This window comes from Xenopus tropicalis, chromosome 8, assembly GCF_000004195.4.
Source record: "Xenopus tropicalis strain Nigerian chromosome 8, UCB_Xtro_10.0, whole genome shotgun sequence".
Lineage (NCBI taxonomy): Eukaryota > Metazoa > Chordata > Amphibia > Anura > Pipidae > Xenopus > Xenopus tropicalis.
In genome coordinates, this window is record NC_030684.2 from 87,665,954 (window position 1) to 87,684,979 (window position 19,026).

At 36.6% G+C, this 19,026-nt stretch overlaps 1 protein-coding gene across 6 annotated transcripts in view; it reads right to left on the reverse strand.

Moving 5' to 3' along the window:
• The window catches only part of itpk1 (inositol-tetrakisphosphate 1-kinase), an 84,396-nt gene that overhangs the window by 22,061 nt on the left and 43,309 nt on the right, over positions 1-19,026 (reverse strand). For 5 of the 6 annotated variants that reach the window (XM_012968468.3, XM_012968469.3, XM_012968470.3 and 2 more), the window contains 2 exon segments: positions 15,226-15,351; positions 10,931-11,048 (listed from right to left, as the gene is read on the reverse strand). In XM_012968468.3, coding sequence (XP_012823922.1) covers positions 10,931-11,048; positions 15,226-15,351 — 244 coding nt within the window. 6 annotated transcript variants of the gene reach the window in all.

Consider the following 19,026-nt stretch of genomic DNA (forward strand, 5'->3'; position numbering starts at 1 on the left):
TAGAAGAAGATCCAATCACTGTAAATGTCATTTTTGAATGTAAACATACCATTCTTAGTCTTAAAAATTATATCACAGCTTATAAAATATGAAAAATAAATATTTTAGTTTCTAAAGAAATAATCTGTTCTGGTGCCAAACACGTGACATTTAAACCAAAGGGAGACTGGACTAGACTTGTGGTTATTTTTTTTTACAAGAAAATTCCTCTGTGTATTTCACTTGAAACTAAAATAAACTATTAGTAGAATAAAAAAAAGGAGGGAAGAATGGCATTGGCCTGGGTTTCAGGAAAAAAACAAACAAGAATCATTCCCATGAACAGCCAAAAGGAAGCTAAAATTGGAATTTATCGGTTGTAGATCTATTACTCATGCCTATTAAGTTTGCTGCCTTAAATGTAAGCAACAGTTCCTTAGAACTGAAAAATGCTCACAATAAATGTTTAATAAAGGGTCACATTTTCAATCTTTGCAAAAATGACTTTTTTTGTGCCTTATGACATGCATAAAAAGTAAGTTTTTTTAGAGCTATGTTTCATTGTAGTCAAGCAACAGCCGAAATGATCTATTTATTACATACAGTGCAAGAGACAAATGTAATAAAGAGACTTATGTAATAAAAGGCACTAAGTTTTCCCAGTAGCAGTTACCTATAGCAACCAATAAAATGTTTGCTTTTAAAGAGGTGACCAGTGAATTCTACCTGCTGCAAATCTTCCACTCAAAAATGAAGCAAAATGTCCTGCATTCCACCAAAAATATTGCACTGACTGCGTTCAGCAGAGCTATATTTATGAGGAGGAGCTGGAGCCCTTTTTTGTTATACCACCTGCCCTATGGCTATAGTGAGAACAGTAAGGACAGGGCTGCCTTGAACTCACAAACACTGAGCTCTGCAGCTTTTTCCTGATATGGACGGAGGTGCAGAGATCAGCAATGCACACGACTCAAGTGTTGGCTAAATAAGAACGGGGAAGATTTTGCACCTCATCATTTATGGCAACTTTTTTTTATAAAGAGTTGCTAAATGGCCCCCAGAAGAGTTACATATTGAAGATTACTGTATTCTACCTGGCACACCTTTAAATAAAACAATACCTCTCATTCTTCATATTTTTTTATAGCTTTGTCACAGGTGTTCTGTGAGAAACACCATTAGCTTAAGTACACATTCTGCACCCCTGAGCCTTTAATGCTAATTCATAGATAAGACTTATTTTATTAGAAAGGAGAGACAGTGTTATTAGTCACATAATCCTCACTTACAGCAACAGCCAGATTTACAGTCATGTCCTGGGTCTTCCAACTACATCAGCTGGTGGGGATTTTCCTTGCCATAATGGGGCATCATAAACAGGTACAACACTATGTACAAACTAGTGAACAACATTTGTCCTTATGCACTGCAAAGAATTCCACACTGTCTATTGCTGCCATAGCGCTGCGGAATATATTGGCGCTTTATAAATAAATGTTAATAATAATAATAGTGCCATAGATGTCACATAATGATGGGTTTTTATTATCAATGATTGCATCTCTTGTGAGCAAGAAACAAAATAAGATCAAATAAATATGTGCAGGAAAGTAACACAGGGACATTTTAGACCTTTATTCAGTATATGCTGATCAGAAGCCAAACAGGAAGAAAAAACGCTGAGCTGTGTAAAGAAAGTTCCCATAATGCCTCGTTCCTGCACCGAGACCCAGGCCGGTGTACATGCTCAGGTTGTAAGACTATGAGGAAGCCTCCTGCTGATTGGCTCAGATCCACATTCCTAAGGAAGGGGGGGGTGAGTTCTTAGCATTCTTGAGGGAGGGGGGAGCAGGAGAGGGGAGAGAGCTGCATATCTCTGGCAGAGGAAAACAGACACAACAAATCTTTTGAAAGAGAACTCAGTGCAGCGTTTCTGTGAGTGCTTATGGCTGTATTTACATAGACCTTTCTGATAAAGCTTACTTAGCTTTTACCTTTCTTTCTCCTTTAAACACACACTATTTGTTCACCAAAATCAGCATAGATTTTACCTGGAAATTGCTACACTTTTTGAACAATTAGTCTTTGTATAGACAGCACAGTACATGTTATGTCTGTAAAGTCAGGGAACATTGATTTGCCCAGTGTGTAAAGATATAGTTTACTGTAACCACAAAACTAAAAAGTATGAGAAATTTAACTCAAGAGTAAGTGGGGGCGCTTACAGATGGCATACTTATCTGCACTCCAAATACTGAAAATGATGGGCAACAGTAAGTCCTAGAAATAAAAATGTTCAAGCTCAAATTAAATAAATGCCAACAGATGGTTCCAAGTCCCCATATCAACTGCTTGTGAGCTTTAAATTTTATGCACCTGAGAAAGTCCTGTTTGGATGAGATGCGTTGAGCTGGATTATACAGCAATTATGCTTGATGAGAATCTACACTATTGCTGTTCTGTAAGAGCAACTTTTATCATTAATAAACCATTTTAAACTTTTTACACCAGGGAGCGTGCCTTTCTTTTTGATTTGTCTAAGGAATGCATGTTGTGCAGTAGTAACTATGTCATATGTAAAAGGGGGCTAACAGATACATTACTATATGGTAGAAACTGACTGCCAGCCTTACAATTACTTTACGATTATTAATAATATTTTTATTAATTTTATTGTTATAGTTATTCCCTATATTTACAGGCCCGGCCCGTAAAATACCAGCCAGCAAGTGTCATCCCCTTATGCTTGAATATTCCCATGTTGTCACTAGTGCTGCCATACAACTCAGTCTGCATTGATCTGAATACCCAAAATACAACTTCAGAAGTCTGTAAATTTACTAGCAGTAAAAACATATGGGTTTTTACTGCAATATATATATATATATATATATATATATATATATATATATATATATATATATATATATATATATATATATATATATATATATATTTGATAGCGATTGAAGATTTATAAATACCTAATTTTCATTCTCTCAGATTCCTAAGTGGTCAATCATGTGACCAAACTAGTTCTGACACAACTTTAAAGAGGCAAACTGTAAAGTTTGATAGACAAATATGTAACCCAAGAAAATATAACAGAGTTCAGCTGGAGCTGCCTCAAACCTAGCCAGTTAAACATGCTTCCATCTGAAGCAAGTATAGTTTACTGGACAAAGAGGTAATCTTAAAATAGGACTTTTCACAAATACCTGCTCAACAATATCAGTTTATATACAATTATGCTTCATTATTACCCTTTAATTGTATGATGCCTGCCATATGTTGCACAGAGAAAGAAGATAAATTGTACATTTAGTTATAAGCGCCACTGAGGCTTTTACAGAATTCTTAATAGCACAGCTTTAAGGTAACCAGCCTCTTACAAGAACCATACAGTACATGTGCTCAGGTTTCCCAATATACATAAAGAACTAGGGCAGCATCAGCTTACTGTTCAGATACTTGAGGGCAGATTTATCAAAATGCTCAATATATAAAAACTAACCCATGTTTGATTCATTTTTAGACACGTATTTATAAAATGGTGAGTTCTAATTTACACCCATTGATTGGGTGTAAGTGTGAATTGGGATTAAGTGTGAATTTTGTTCAGGAACTGTCCGGGACAGTGCACATGCTCTGTCTGGTCTGAGCAGCTGTTGAGAAGCTGATCTTAGGGGTCGTTGCAAATTATCAAGCAGAAAACGAGGGTTGTCTGTCATAAAAGTTGATGCTGTAATGTAATGTGAATCTGAATAAATTACTATTTTACAGTTACATTTATACTATATTTATGCAGTATATTTTGAGTCGGCCCCTAAGCTCAGTAAGTGACAGCAGCACAGAGCATGTGTAGGGAAGAAGCAGAAAAGGAGATGGGGAGCTACTGGGGCATTTCCCTGCTAAAAGCTGTGGTCACCTTGGGCCGGTACAGAAGCCCAAAACATAATGTACAACATTTCTGCCCTACTTCTTTAGTTAGGCTTTAGTTCTCCTTTAATGCAAACATGTAAATAAGCTTTCTCCAATTAGTCCCCAAAGGTCCTAAAATGATTCAATGGTGCAATATTCATTAAAAAAGAACAAACAAAATGTACTTTACTCATGCCCTGAATGCTTATTAGTTTTAGCTAAAATAGAAAGTAAATGAATTGAGTTTGTGGATAACATAACATGAAACTGCAAAACATTCAGTTCCCTGTTTACTTTGCATTTGCTGATATAACATTGAATAGCTGCCAATGTTTAAGGTTTTAACTACAGGAAAGGGATTTTGCAATTTATTTAGGAGAAAATCTGAACACTTAGCTATTGGTAATAAATTGCAAATAAGTTGCTAGGGGCAACTCATGGATTCCTTCAAATTATAAAAAATAAAAAATTAAGAAGGATCCTATGGATTTCTACATTCAAGAAAATTTTTCTTCCTGTGTACTAACAAACCTTTATGTGTTAAAATATTATTTATATGGAAATGCACTTAAATTAGCAATAGTTAGTCAAATGGAGAACTGCAGAGAAAAAACACTCTGTGATTGGGCTGGCAGCAGCGCTCCCTCCCAGAGCTGGCTAACACTTAGATCTGCGCTTCATCATTGTTATTCTGTTTGACATTTTTGCTTCCTAGAGAAGGCCATGTAAATCTGGAGATTGCAGTCTGAAATTAGCAGGAAGAGCTTTAAGTACGTCAGATACATCTGTTGTGGTTCTGTTCAGAGTTTAGCTTTTAATATGTAACATATTAACTTGTATTAATTACAAATTTACTTTCATAGACTTGCTTTTTATTTAGTGGCAATTTATTGGCCAAGAGAGTAATTCTTATTAAAAGCAGAGAACACTGTACATTTCAGTTTCAATGTTTCAGCTCTTAATAGTACAACAATACAGATGTTGTGTTAAAATATCTAGTTCCTAAAGATTATTGATTTAGTGTTTGAGGTAGTTTTAAAAATTAAACATTCCTGCTATATAACATGTTATTTTTTTAGTTGCAGTTATTTAACTGCATAAAAAAAGCCTTAAAGGAACAGTAACACCAAAAAATGAAAGAGCTTTAAAGTGATAAAAATATAATGCACTGTTGCCCTCACTGGTAAAACTGGTGTGTTTGCTACAGTAACACTACTATAATTTATATAATAAGCTGCTGTGTAGCCATGGGGGCAGCCATTCAAGCTGGAAAAAAGGAGAAAAGGCACAGGTTACATAGCAGATAACAGATAAGTTCTGTAGAATACAATAGTGTTTTATCTGTTATCTGCTATGTGCCTGTGCCTTTTCTCCTTTGAATGGCTGCCTCCATGGCTACATAGCAGCTTATTTATATAAATTATAGTAGACTTTCTGAAGTAAACACACAACTTTTACCAGTGCAGGGCAGCAGCACATTATATTTTAGTTACTTTTATACACTTTCATTTTTTGGTGTTACTGTTCCTTTAAGTCACACCTCTCTAGGAAGAGGTGACACATAGGGGATACATGGCTGTACACTGGCGCAACAAGCACCTATATGAGAAAGACAAAAAAAAATAGAAAAGCAGAAATAGAAAGCCATGGCACTCAGAGCAATGAGAGGTGCAACGTTTCAGGGCAAAACAACACCTTTATCAAGCATAAAGACACAATGGCTCCCATGTATTTATGACAAGTCAAGGCAAGTGTTAGGTACAGAGCTCCCTGGAGATACAGCATGTTAAACCTTATTTGTCATACACCAAATAAGGAATCAAGTCTAAATAGGTGCACAACATTAATACAGATAAATGCCATTAGGAGCAAGGCCTATACATGGCCTTTTTGTAGGCACAGCACCACAGTTCATAAATGAGCTCATATATATTTTTTTCCTCAGGAGGAGGCACAGCAAAGGAATTAGAACAAACATTTACATTCTGATGTGACCCACATTTGCATTTGCTTTTACATACCCAGCATCTGAATCAGTAGTTTATTTTCTGATCAAAAACTGACCATATATGGCTTCCTGGAAACAATGTGTCACAGTGTAATCTGAACACAGTGCGTTTTATATTGATTTAATCTGCCCTGTGTAAAGTTCAGCAGGTGAGGCCACACCTACTAGAGTTGCAATATATATTGATTTAAAAAGTCTTGTACAATCTGGGCCCTGCAAAGGTCAACATATGAGATCATACCTGCTAGGGATAAGATTTATATTCATTTTAAATTCAATCATATTCAAGTTTAGCAGATAAGATCACATGTGAATGGTCCTACAGCAAAACAGGAAAAAAAATACCAACACACAAAAGAGTAAAGAAAGGCATAACCACAGAGCTCCCAGTATTACCCATAAAAATAGTTTTGCCTCTGCTTAAGCTTTCCCACAAAAACTTTAGTATCTGGGACACAATTGCTACAAAATGCCTTGCAGATTCTGTGGTTACAACATCCAGACAGTGGAGGAGAACAGTGCAAAACACTGTGGACTCTCTCTGTAGGAAAGCTTATCCATTGTCCAATCGTTTGCAGGGCCAAGCAAGCACCTACCCACAGTTTTCCTAGCTTCAAAGGAAACAATATGATTTGAAATGGTCTTTTTTGTTGATGGACAAATCATACTTTTAAACTAGCATTTCAAGATAAGCTTGGTTTTCAAATCTACATGTATATGGCCACCTTAACTCCTGCTACAATATTTTAATGGCACACGTAGTCAGGATGAGCAGTAGAGAGAAATAAAAGAGACTGAGAGCTGCTGCTTTCAACATCACTTATAAATAAACTATCAATTGAAATTCTAGTGAAAAGTTGCTTATTGCATTAGCTTTTATTAGGCAAATACATTTTTGGGTTCCATTCCTCTTTAATACCGACACAGATTTAAAATAAAATGGTCAGGGTCATTCCCCTCCCCTTTAAAGCTCCCAACTGAAATTACTGCAGATTTTCAATACAACACTATGGGAAGCATTTATTAACACTGGAGACAAACATCACTGGTGATGTTGCCCATAGCAACCAATCAGCAATTAGATTTGACCGGTCACCTACAAGTTAGAAACAAAGGCAAACATCTGATTGGTTACTATGGACAACATCACCAATGTTAATAAATACACCCCTTAATATTTGCCTTACTCTACTTATTCATAGAACACAGGGCTAGATGATCGAAAGCCTTCAGTTCATTTGAACATAATATCTCTGGGTGTTTGACAACTTTAAAGCTCCCAACTGAAATTACTGCAGATTTTCAATACAACACTATGGGAAGCATTTATTAACACTGGAGACAAACATCACTGGTGATGTTGCCCATAGCAACCAATCAGCAATTAGATTTGACCGGTCACCTACAAGTTAGAAACAAAGGCAAACATCTGATTGGTTACTATGGACAACATCACCAATGTTAATAAATACACCCCTTAATATTTGCCTTACTCTACTTATTCATAGAACACAGGGCTAGATGATCGAAAGCCTTCAGTTCATTTGAACATAATATCTCTGGGTGTTTGACAATAGTTAGAAAGTATAAGCAAACAATTAAAGGAATTCCATTCATAGAAAGTATGGTATGCTCTATGTGGTAACACAGCAAAGCTATTAGGTAAGACTACAAACTGGTTAGTGCTGGATTTATCTAATATTTAATGCTTTATTCAGAATTAAATATGTCTGTACCAAGCTGGTGGTGTACTGCAGACCTGCAATCCACGGCAATTGCCAATAAAGTATATTGAAAGGGCTATAAACCCTATCTATAAATGTTTATTTATTTGGATAAAGCTGCCAAACTTTTACCCTGGTGAGCATTTATAAAACCTTACCCCTGTTTTTTTAAAGCAAAATACAAGAACTCTTGGTTAGCTTTAGCAAACAGAAATGTTAAATATTATGAAATGTGTGGCAGTCAGGATTTAAGACCTGCACTCACACTCTCACTTTAAAGAGGCAGAACACTGTTCAGTTTCTTTGGTCCATGTCTGCCAGCAACTGATTCAAGTAATTTTACCAATCATACTTCTCTAGCATGAACCAGATGCAAAATGAACTTGCCGGCATCCCATCTTTCTTATAAAAGGAACCAGAACCAGGCTATTTTCTAAATACAAATAATATACTTTGTGCAAATATAAGGTTATTAAGGTTATTGGCATTTTTACTTCTTAACCTCAGCAAAGTGACCCTTACTGAGCCATCTTGTCTTGGTCAGCTCAAACCAGCAATGAGTGCTTGCTACCAAAATAAAAGCTTGTTCACTGAGTTATGAGAAGGTGAATGAGTGTCAATCAGTTGTTGTAACAACAAATGTTGCATTATTTAGCCTAAAACTTGTAAACCTCTGTATACAACACAAACAAAGCTCATGCTTCTCAATAAAGGGAATGATTATGTCTAACCTGAGTCATAAGCTGAAAAGACATGCATCATACCTGGTATATCAGGGAAAGATGTCAGGACCTTTAATTTCACTTAGAGGGGACAGCTTTAATAGGATAACTTATATTATGTAAATGCTAATTACACAAAATGCATTTTCAACCTACACTGGTGTAAATCACAATGTAATGCACTGTTTTAGTATAATATATTTAATTTTAGCTGCTGATTGGTACCCAAACATTTTTTGAAGGCAGCACCCAAGAATTTTCCTTAATATTTCAACACTGTGCAAATCCACTAGAGCTGATTTCTCTATCTAATCTGGAGCTGCTTTCCCATCGCTCAGTTCTGGGCTGCAGTAATGAATACTCTGGCAACAGAGCTAGACTTACCTAAAATGATGGATCCAGCACTTTGCCATTTGGGTATGGTGGATGACCTCCTCCCTTCTAACTCAGTCAGGATAAGGTTCAGATGCCTTACATTTGCAGTTATAATGAGGTGGATGGATAACAGTGTGCCCACATTTGAATTTTGGCAACAGCTCATAAATTGTGGCCTTACCCCTCAACCAAATTATCATATGTAATCTGGGGAGCCCATGGGAAATTAAATAGAACCTGTGGGATGTGGTGCAACTCGGGTACAGGGCTCAAATGTCACTAGACCAGCCAATTTAAAATGCTCCCATAAGGGTAACCACAACTGGGGGCTATGCTGTACCCACTGATGAGCTATGTAGGCTATATATGACAATACAGATCGGAGAAGTCCTTTTGTAAGTGAAACGTCATGTTACGTTCCAACTTGTTGCAACTTGTATAACCTGCTTATGTCTTTTTTTGTTTTATTATTTTATTTTGTTGAAAAATATCAAAAAGTCAAAAAATATATTACATCATTCGTGTCCACATAAATTCAATTTATTTTAACTGATCTTCTGTTCATCTCAACTGGAGGAATATCTTAAATTTAATGTAGTTAAAGATTTTATAGGAACTATTTGATACTGTTAATACTGTTTGCTGTTAAGTCAGGTAAGCTGTATTCTACATTTATCTAGACTGAATGTTCTGAACAGTTTCCTGGTTAAAGACAAAAACACATTGGAAACAGAAGAGATAAGAGGCACTATGGCAGGGAATTCCAGGGAATTATCTGTACTGGATAAGCAGAGTTTCTGGATAATTCTAAGATAACAGATTACAAGCAATTCATGTCTAGTTTTTCAGCTTTGCTGAGAGGTGGCAACCTATATGTTATGAGTATATTTGCAGTTCAGTATCTTTATACTTTGTGTAACATATCACTCCTAAAAACATTCTCTGGAGATTTATGAAGACTGGCTACCTTGGTCATAACAAATTTTGTAATGTGTGTGATGTTGTATAAAAACAATTGGGTGTGGATGGGTATGCTTATTATTATAGCCATAAGAGGATATTCCAACACACATTGTTACTACCAGTCCCCATGAATGCTTACTCCTTACCTGCATGCAATGCTTACATTGAAATGTACAAAGTCACGCATGCATTGTTTCCTAAATATGCTGAGGCTTTTAGTTTAAACTTTGGTTAAATTCCAACCTGCTAAGTTCTTTTATGTTTCAACAAATATCACTCATTCTATATGAAGCTTCCCTTTATGCACATACAATACTTTTTTTTCTGTGTGTAGCAAAAGCTTTCTATGTTTTTTGTTTCCAGCAGAGGCTCCAGACATAGAAGAAAAACTGGTTCTCATGTTCTGCAATCCCGGGCACTAAGAGACAGCTACTGGTTAATCCCACTACAATTATCTTTTGGACAGACTTATAAAAAGCATATGTCAAGTCACTGCATACCCCAAAAATAAAGTGCTAACATAAATCCAAATTATCTTTGACCTAAGTTGTATACTTTAAAGTTTAAAACTGCCTGCTGTCTTTTCTTACATGGACTAAATCACAGCCAAGGAGACTGGACAAGGAGGCACCTGATGATCTAAAATAGATCAAGGATAGACAAAAACACTAAACCAGAAGTAGAAAGTGTTTCTGATAAGAAGAGGCTTCAATTGCCCCACAAATGTGGGGAGTATCATCTCACAACACCTCAGCAGTAAAGAAGCCGTAATATATCCCCATAACCTGGCACTTCTGTGGGATTCTCTGTCAAGAAAGTACCTTTAAACTGATGCTTTAAAAGAAACGGTATAAATGTTCCCTTCTTTAGTGCTATTAAAGAAGTAATATAATAAAAAGTTAGAAATATTAAGTTAAAATATTAATTACAACATCAATGTCATACTGAAATGCAGTAGAATAGAAAAAGAGAGTCACAAGGTTGATATTTTTAGATATTGCCTTTTTTACGCATTTATACAAAACAATATAATGTAAAGGTGTAATGAAATATTTATAAAACACATAGCCCCATTTCTGTATAAGGATGAGAATGTGTGGTTACAGGGCTACCATCAAAAACACACCTGGGCCTTTATAACCAGTACATGGATATTAGTTTTGAAACTCTCATGCCATACAGATAATTAATAAAATGTCCTTAAATTTGCCATGCATGGATACAATAAGCCAACTTACCTTGCATGTATGTTTCTATTCTGCGAATAAGCTCGTAAGATTTTGAGCGGTCCAGCAATGTTCTAATGGCAGGCAACGGGTCCAGTAGTATTGTTTCAGGGTGGCCTTCTATATAGTCCTGTTAAAAGCAAGAAGAGGTTCAAATGACCATAAAAGAGAACAAAATGGGTCACTAATGTGTATAACTGATATGCATAGAAAAAATTTAAGGCAAATCACAGACACAACAGCATTTTCAATATAATCATTAACTGCCCATTTCAAATAGTCAGTCTACCCCATTACTACTAATGTCTACTAACGCCGATTCTCTTAGTAGAACACATATCCTGTAAAGCTACCAATAAGTAGCCAATTCACACCCCACCACCACTCTTCTCTGCCATTTGTCTATATTGCCAGCTCACCAGTCATCGGAATAGTTAGTACAGATAGCTAGAGACATACAAATGCAAAAAAAAGCAGACACCAGTTAGTCAATGTAAACAGGGCACCCCCAATGACACACGCATTTATCTAGTTAAATCCTGAGATTTCATGTGATATCTGTTGAATACATTCGTTATAGCATTCCAAAAACTCCACTCCCAAAAGGGGGGCCTTATCACCTATAACCCTATGACTGTGGTCACTGTGCAATGTACAGTGTTGCACTCTACAGAGCTTTCCACATCAGAGAAAGTCAGCTCAGTCTCTTATTTCATATGTGATGCCCCAAACGTAACCTGGTAGTAAGCTATTCAAATAAATAGTTCACTTTTAAAAACTGTGTTTTATATGATGAAATTATGATTTTTGTTCAATTGCTATTTAAATATTCTTTCTGATTTTCTAAAATTTTAGGGTTTAAACAACTTGTTTTATTTTCCCAACAACTATATTGTTATAGCAACTGTAACAGCTGCTCAGAGACTCGACAATCCAGCTTAATCGCTGGAAAATACCTTCTTTCGCATGTTCCTGTGGTTCCTCAGATGCTAAGGGTAAACAAGGGAAAGGACCTTTTTAGAGATGTGTGGCTGGTCTTGTATGCTTTCCCACAACTGATCTACTTTATTGCCAGTGGGAAAGCATTTTAGGAAGATTCGTCAAGATTCGTAGCCCAGATTTAACGGTGGGCAACAAATCTCCCTATGTGCTATTAGCATAAAAGTTAGTTTGCTTTTGCTGAGCAGCTTATATCAGATAAAGCTATAACCTGCAAATTGCTTCGTTGTCGCTAAATTGCTTAGTTCTGAAACATGTTTTCCTGTGACAGAATCCCTGTAATTCAGATGTACGACAGGAACGAAGACGAACGCACCAAAATATTACACCATCAGAAAAGACCAACACTTCTTTATATTATCTATAAATATTACAAGTGTTTTAAAGCAGCAATCAGGAAGGCAAAATTTAAAAAAAAAATGTTTTTTTTTTGGTTTAATAATAACAAATTGAGGTAGAGAGTAAGAATGTTCCTTAAATAAATAGTGTAATTATTTAAATACTGTTATGTGTTTATGCATTTCCCCTCTGTATATTACACAAATCTTGTATGCCTTTACCAAGTAAATACTTGTGGACACATCCTCTCCTAATGTGAAACTCACTTTATAACCTGTATTTATAGGCACAGCATCAGATTCTGTAACAAGTTAAAAGAAAGCAGGTGCACAGCCAAGACAAGCAGTATACCAAACATCTGTAACTATGCATCAGTGTAACAAAATGTTTTTCATAAGCCAGCTGTGTTTGAGTCAAAAAAAGTTAGTCAGGGAATATGGATACCCTTAAACGTTCCATAACAGGTTATTTTTGTAACTTCTTGTGTAAATACAAAAAAACATTACAATCTCATCATCAAGTTCCTCTTAACTGTGCCATACACCAAGCAATTTGTGTATACTGGCATTCTCTTTTTCTGTGGAATTTTAATTTCATAAGGATAGAGTTTGATTTTGTAAAATACAATAAAAATCTGTAATAAAATCTAGTCTTGTGTTCCCGGAAAGACAGTTCATGTTTTGTTTTGTAGTTCAATTAACTTAATGATGTTACATTTTATCTAAGCCTGAGTCACACTGCAACCAGTCATGTCTAGAAGATAAACCAGAAGCAACCAGAAAGCAAAGGCAGAATTTTGGCTAGCAGATAATTCCATTTCATTTGGCTGTAACCTTAGGATACTGTCATGATTTTTATGGTGTACTTTTTATTTCTAAATTACACTGTTTACATGGCAAATAATTCACTCTACCATTTAACATTTTATTGTTGAACCAACAAATGTATTTTTTTAGTTGTAATATTGGTGTGTAGGCAGCCATCTTAGTGCATTGTGCCCTGAGCTTTCAGAAAGAGCCAGCGCTACACACTAGAACCGATTTCAGGTAACCTATAGTTTCTCTTACTCCCATGTAACTGGAGGAGTCCCAAGCCGGATTTCTTACTATTGAGTGCTGTTCTGATATCTACTGGGAGCTGCTATCTTGCTCCCTTTCCCATTGTTCTGCTAATTGGGTGCTGGAAGGTGGGTGATATCATTCCAAATTGCAGCTCAGCCAGCTCAGCAATAAAGTGTGACTGAAGTTTATCAGAGCACAGGTCACATGGTTGTAGCACCCTGGGAACTGAAGAATATGGCTAGCCCTGCGTGAAATTTCCAAATTAAATATAAAAAAATCTGTTTGTGTTGTGCAGGATTCTGCTGGAGAAGCTCTATTTTTTTATGCAATTTTAAAAAAAAACAAAACAAAACATGTTTTCCAGTGACAGTATTCCTTTAAAGTAGAATTTCTTCAGTCTATTATTGTGGCCTTAAGGAACAGCCACCAATACACAATTTTAAGTATAAAACACCATCATAATGTGCAACTCTGTATAATAGACCACAGTAGTTAATATACTGATAAACTGCTGTCATGCTATGCAAAATAGAACTTCCATGGCCATGGCCTCCAACGGATTAGTTTTAAGGCATTGTTCACATTTAAATAAACTTTCAGTATGATGTAGACATTGATATTGAGACCATTTGCAATTGGTCTTTGTTTTCTAAATTTTTTGCATGTTTTATTTAGCTTTCTGATTAGCAGTTTGGTTTTTCAGCAACTATCTGGTCGCTAGGATCGTATTTACCCTAGCAACAGGGCAGTAGTTTGAATGAGAGACTGAAATATTAATACACGAGTTACTTCATAGGAAGTTAAGTAACAAAAAGTAAGAATAATAGTAAAATTGTAGCCTCACAGAGCAATAGTGTTTTGAATGTCAGTGTCAGTAACCTCCATTTGAAAACTGAAAGGAGTCAGAAGAAGATGCATGGGCATGATGGGCATGTTGTAAGAATACCCAATTCACATTTAAAGAGAGTTGTCTCTGGGCTGCAAAAGCAGTGTACTGGCTTGCCTCCTGCTTTCCCAAAGTCAGGTACAGTCACAGGTGTGTAACTGGCAGGTAGGAGCCTATGTTTTTGGTAACAGCAGTAACATAATGGTGCATAATAATTCATCTAATGAGAATAAATAAAATGAACAAATGAGTGACAGCAGACTGAAAGGTCAGAGGTCAGGGCAGGCAGCAAGTTGAGACAAAGATCTGTAGTCTGAAGGTTAGGGCAGGTGGCAAGTTCAAATAATCAGGACAGGGGTCAAAACCAGGAGATATGGAGGATAAGGATAAAGCAAGAACAAGAGAGCTAGAACACAGCAATGGCTCAATGATCCAGCAATGAGCAGGATGAGAAGACTGTTTCAAATAGGCCCTTTTGCTCTGCATATTTTTATAATTTTGTAATAAGTAACTAGGCAAATAGCTACTTTTTTCTATAGCCATTTGGAGCTTTTGTGTATCCACACTTACTTTTTATGGGCACTGCTTGTTCCATACCACATGGCTGAATGTAGAAAGGGCTGGGGGATAACCACACTGGGGTACAAATAGGGTTATTCTTTAAGGTGGCCATACACAGGAAGATTTTCCAATTTGAGGCCTTCAGAACGATTCGGCAGCTTATCTGCAGTGTATGGGCACCCCGATGGGCCTACCCAACTAACATTTGGCCTGAAATTGGGCAGATCTTGTTTGGACAGGTTTGATTTCCGTCAGATCAGGGACCACATTGACGATGCGGCCCTCAGTCTGACGGTGCCGTATCACTCTGAACGGGCAGTGACTTTTGATATTGTGGTGTGAAAGCAAAGCATGTGCAAATGATAGGAGAATTTGAACATGTCTGATTCTAGAATGAATCTGTGCTGCAAAAAAACAGTGTATAAAGTATGTGTGAAAGAACTTTCAAAGCCTTCACCAACCTGGAACCTTCGCACCAGCTGGATGGACTCACTGTCTTTTTGGTCAGCCTCAAGAATGACGTCTGTCAGCTTGTGTATAATCACATCTAAAGGGCCTTGGTCCTCAATAGGTTTGGCCAGATTAAGCTAAAATAAATAAATAAATAAATGACCATGAGCTTATTACATGAATGACATCAACAATAAATGCAACTTTTGACACCTTGCTCTATGCATTTACTACTTATCACAGTCCTGTTTTGCATTCCTTTATTATAAAAATCTAAACATTAGTTGAATATTCATATAATTTTTTTATGTGGCAAGCACTTAGTATTAGGTAGAATGTATTTATAGTAAGGCAAAATGGAAGAAAAAGTACATGCAAACACAACAAGACTATAATAAATATAAGTGAAGAACTAGTAAATAACTAAAGCCTATTTAAAACCTTGGGCCCCCTCCACAGGAGGATTGAGTTGTGTTTGGTTAGAGTTCCCCTTTAAGTATAAAGTATACGCTGATCAAGGAACAAACATCTAGACCAGTGACCCCAAAACAGTGGTTTATAACAACATGTTGCTCACCACCTCCATGGATGTTGCTCCCAGTGGCATCAAAGCAGGTGGTTATTTTTGAATTCCTGGCTTGGGGGAAATATTTGGTTGCATAAAAACCAGGTGTACTGCCTGTAGGCAGCCAGGCTACACAAGGACTACCAAATAGCCAATCACATCCGATATCTGGAACCCCCAGGAACTTTTTTTTAGACATTTGAATGTGGCTCAGGGGTGAAAAAAAGGTTGGGGACGTGTAATCTAACAAGTAAGCTGGGATAGAGATCTTATGGGAAGAAGAGTTTCTAACAGAAACAAACCATGCTATATAGCTTGCTAAACTCGTGGGATCTATCTGTAGTTTGGTACTGCAGCAGAAACTCCATTTTAACATACTTCAAGTCTGCAGTCATTTATAGTTGTAGAAGTGCTGGCTTCATCCCCATTACTATGCCGCTGAAACATATGGGCTATGTTATCTACTAGCTCTTAGCACAATAAAGTGACTGGGGGAGGACTATGAGATTTTGCAGCAGGCTGTCACTCAGGAAGTAATTCACATTACCTATTGCAACCCTGTCTGCTCTGGGACACTTTGCACACAGTCACTGACAAAAATATCCACAGGGCAAGGTTAAAAGAAATAAATTACTTCTAAGGAGCCTGGAAAGAAGGTTGTTATCGTAACAGGAAATGAAAAGAGGCCCCCTAAAAGGTGACACTATTGACATGAGTGCTGCAATATGGATTCCCTCAGACAAGAACCAATCCTCTCCATGTTAGAGTAATTTTAATTATACATGGATGCATAATATGATTTCTATCATCAATGACCAGGAAATGTATCTGTAGAGAGCATTAATAACATGGGATATGTAAAGAGCAGAAATAACATTGGAAAGGTTCACAAAAAATGACCCATAAACATATCCATAGTTATGACACGGTCCTTTTAAAGTCGTTTCTACTATAGAATTCCAGTTCCTAAATCTGCACAACAGTTAATGATCTGAGCTGTACCTGTGATGCCAATTGTTCCAAGCAAAATGTTTCACAAACTGAAAATGTAGTATTTCATATATCAGCTTGGCACCTACAAGTGCTTCCTGCAGAGGTGATATTCCAAGGTCACCAGTGATCCACTATAAACTCAAATGTGTTTTCTCTGTGTGACAGAGCAGCGAATTTGCTTCCGTTATTCTGGTTCTGATATTGTCTGTCCACTTACAGATAATGTGTCAGAAGAAGAAAAACAGGTTAACAGGAAATGAGAGCTCTGGTAAAAGAATCACTAATCCCTAATTGTTTAAATTCACAGATGAACTGGTTTGGAAAAGTCATTAAAGATACACAACACATACTTAACACATACCTCCCAACATTCTGAAAATGGAAAGAGGACAAAAAGAAATGCTGGTAGCGCGGCAAAATTTTCTTGACCACGCCCATTTTTGTAACCACACCCCCTAAATATCGCTCCCATTTGACTAAATTTGGTAGGTTATTTAAAGTTTGATCACATTTCTGGGGGTTTTGGGGTCTTGTTTTATGTGGTATTAAAGTTTTGTTAAAAAACCTGGAATTGCTCTTTAAGATGCAAGTCTCAGTTCCCCCAAGAGACCTGTTTAGCTTATTAGTTACAATTATATAGCAGTGCAGGTGTGGCTTGTTAACTTTCTGGGCCCTCTGCCAAAAGCTATATTTTAATTAAGGTTGAGAAACATTTGTATCGTTTTTAGCGTTCAATGCAGGAGATCAAAGGGCAATGAGAGACTTTTCAGTAAGAATTCTGGACTGCGGGTTGAGCTGTCAAAAGAGGGACTGTCCCACGAAAATCGGGACAGTTGGGAGCTATGGTTAAAATCATGAAGCATCATGATTCAATGCTGAAAGTGAAGGAGCTGTTTTGTATATGTATTGATTCCTTCTATTACCACTTAGGATAGTCAAGGGACCCCTAAATTCTGGGATACAGCTACACAGTGCGTAGGAGTCAGGACTTTAACTGGGATCAGAGGCCTAAAGGGTGCCCAAAGTGATTAAATATTTAGGGCATTAATGGGGACCTGTCACTAAGACATAAAAAGCTGTATAATAAATGTCCTTTTCATATTAAACATGAAACCCAAATTCCTATTTTATTAACAAATTCATTACTATTATAAAGGGGATGTAAAGTCAAAAATCATAATCCTTGTGTGTGTTATTTAGACCAAATTAAATACATTTGCAATAAAAATCCATTTAATATTATCTACCGTTTTGTTAATTAGAAGCTTTTGTATTTTGCATTTTATGTTATTCCCCTGAAATGAACTCTGATCACAGCTCCTGGAAACCTAGAGGCCTAGTGGCCCTCCTGATGTGAAAAAAGCAGGGGGCTGCTCTGTACCAGACTTGGAAAAAAAAAAAAACAAAACAAATGTAGGCACTGTCCTATACCAGACTTTAAAAAAAAAAAAAAAAAAAAAAAAACACGAGTTTCTTTCCAGTATTGTCATTGGTCAATTGCTGATAAGAGCAAGCCAGGCACAGATAAGTAAGTGAAATATGAGTAGAGAGTGAAAGTAGCTGTGTAACAGCTTTGCCCTCAGATTTTTTAGAACATTTGTTATAGTACTTTCTTATCTTAGGGCTATATATCAACACTGAGTTAAGATTTTGACTTTACGTCCCCTTTAAAAATCCCAGCTGTCAATCATATATTGCCTCTATGCCTGAGGCGGGGCAGGCAATAACTTAAACTTTCCTTTTAAGCACTTCCTAGATGTCACTGCAATTCTCACTTTCCCCCTCCCATCTCACCATCTAATTGTGGGCATCTGGTGCTCCATTCTATTAAACAAGATTTTGGTATGATACAAAGCTTGCCTTTATAACAGTGTCCACAAAATGGTGTCTGCCTGCTTGCTTTGATTGTGTGAAGGAAACTAGATTTATATTATTTTTTTTGAAAATTGTTTTTATTGAGCTTTTTACATATAGGATTCTTGTACATTTTTGTTTTCTGTACTTTTAACAGAAGCATACATATGTTTATCAGCATTTTTTGTTCATAGCAGTTTACAGTTTAAGTATTGATATTATGACTTTACCTTCTATATGTATCTTAATTGACAGAGTAATCTTTAATAAACCAATAAGGCATAAACATGATGACCCACCTTCGAGCTCAGTCTGTTTATTTATTTCTTAGGAGATGTACCCTCTCATTGATAGTATCCTAGCAGTTCTGTGACTCCTGGGAGGCTCCGATTGTTGTGAT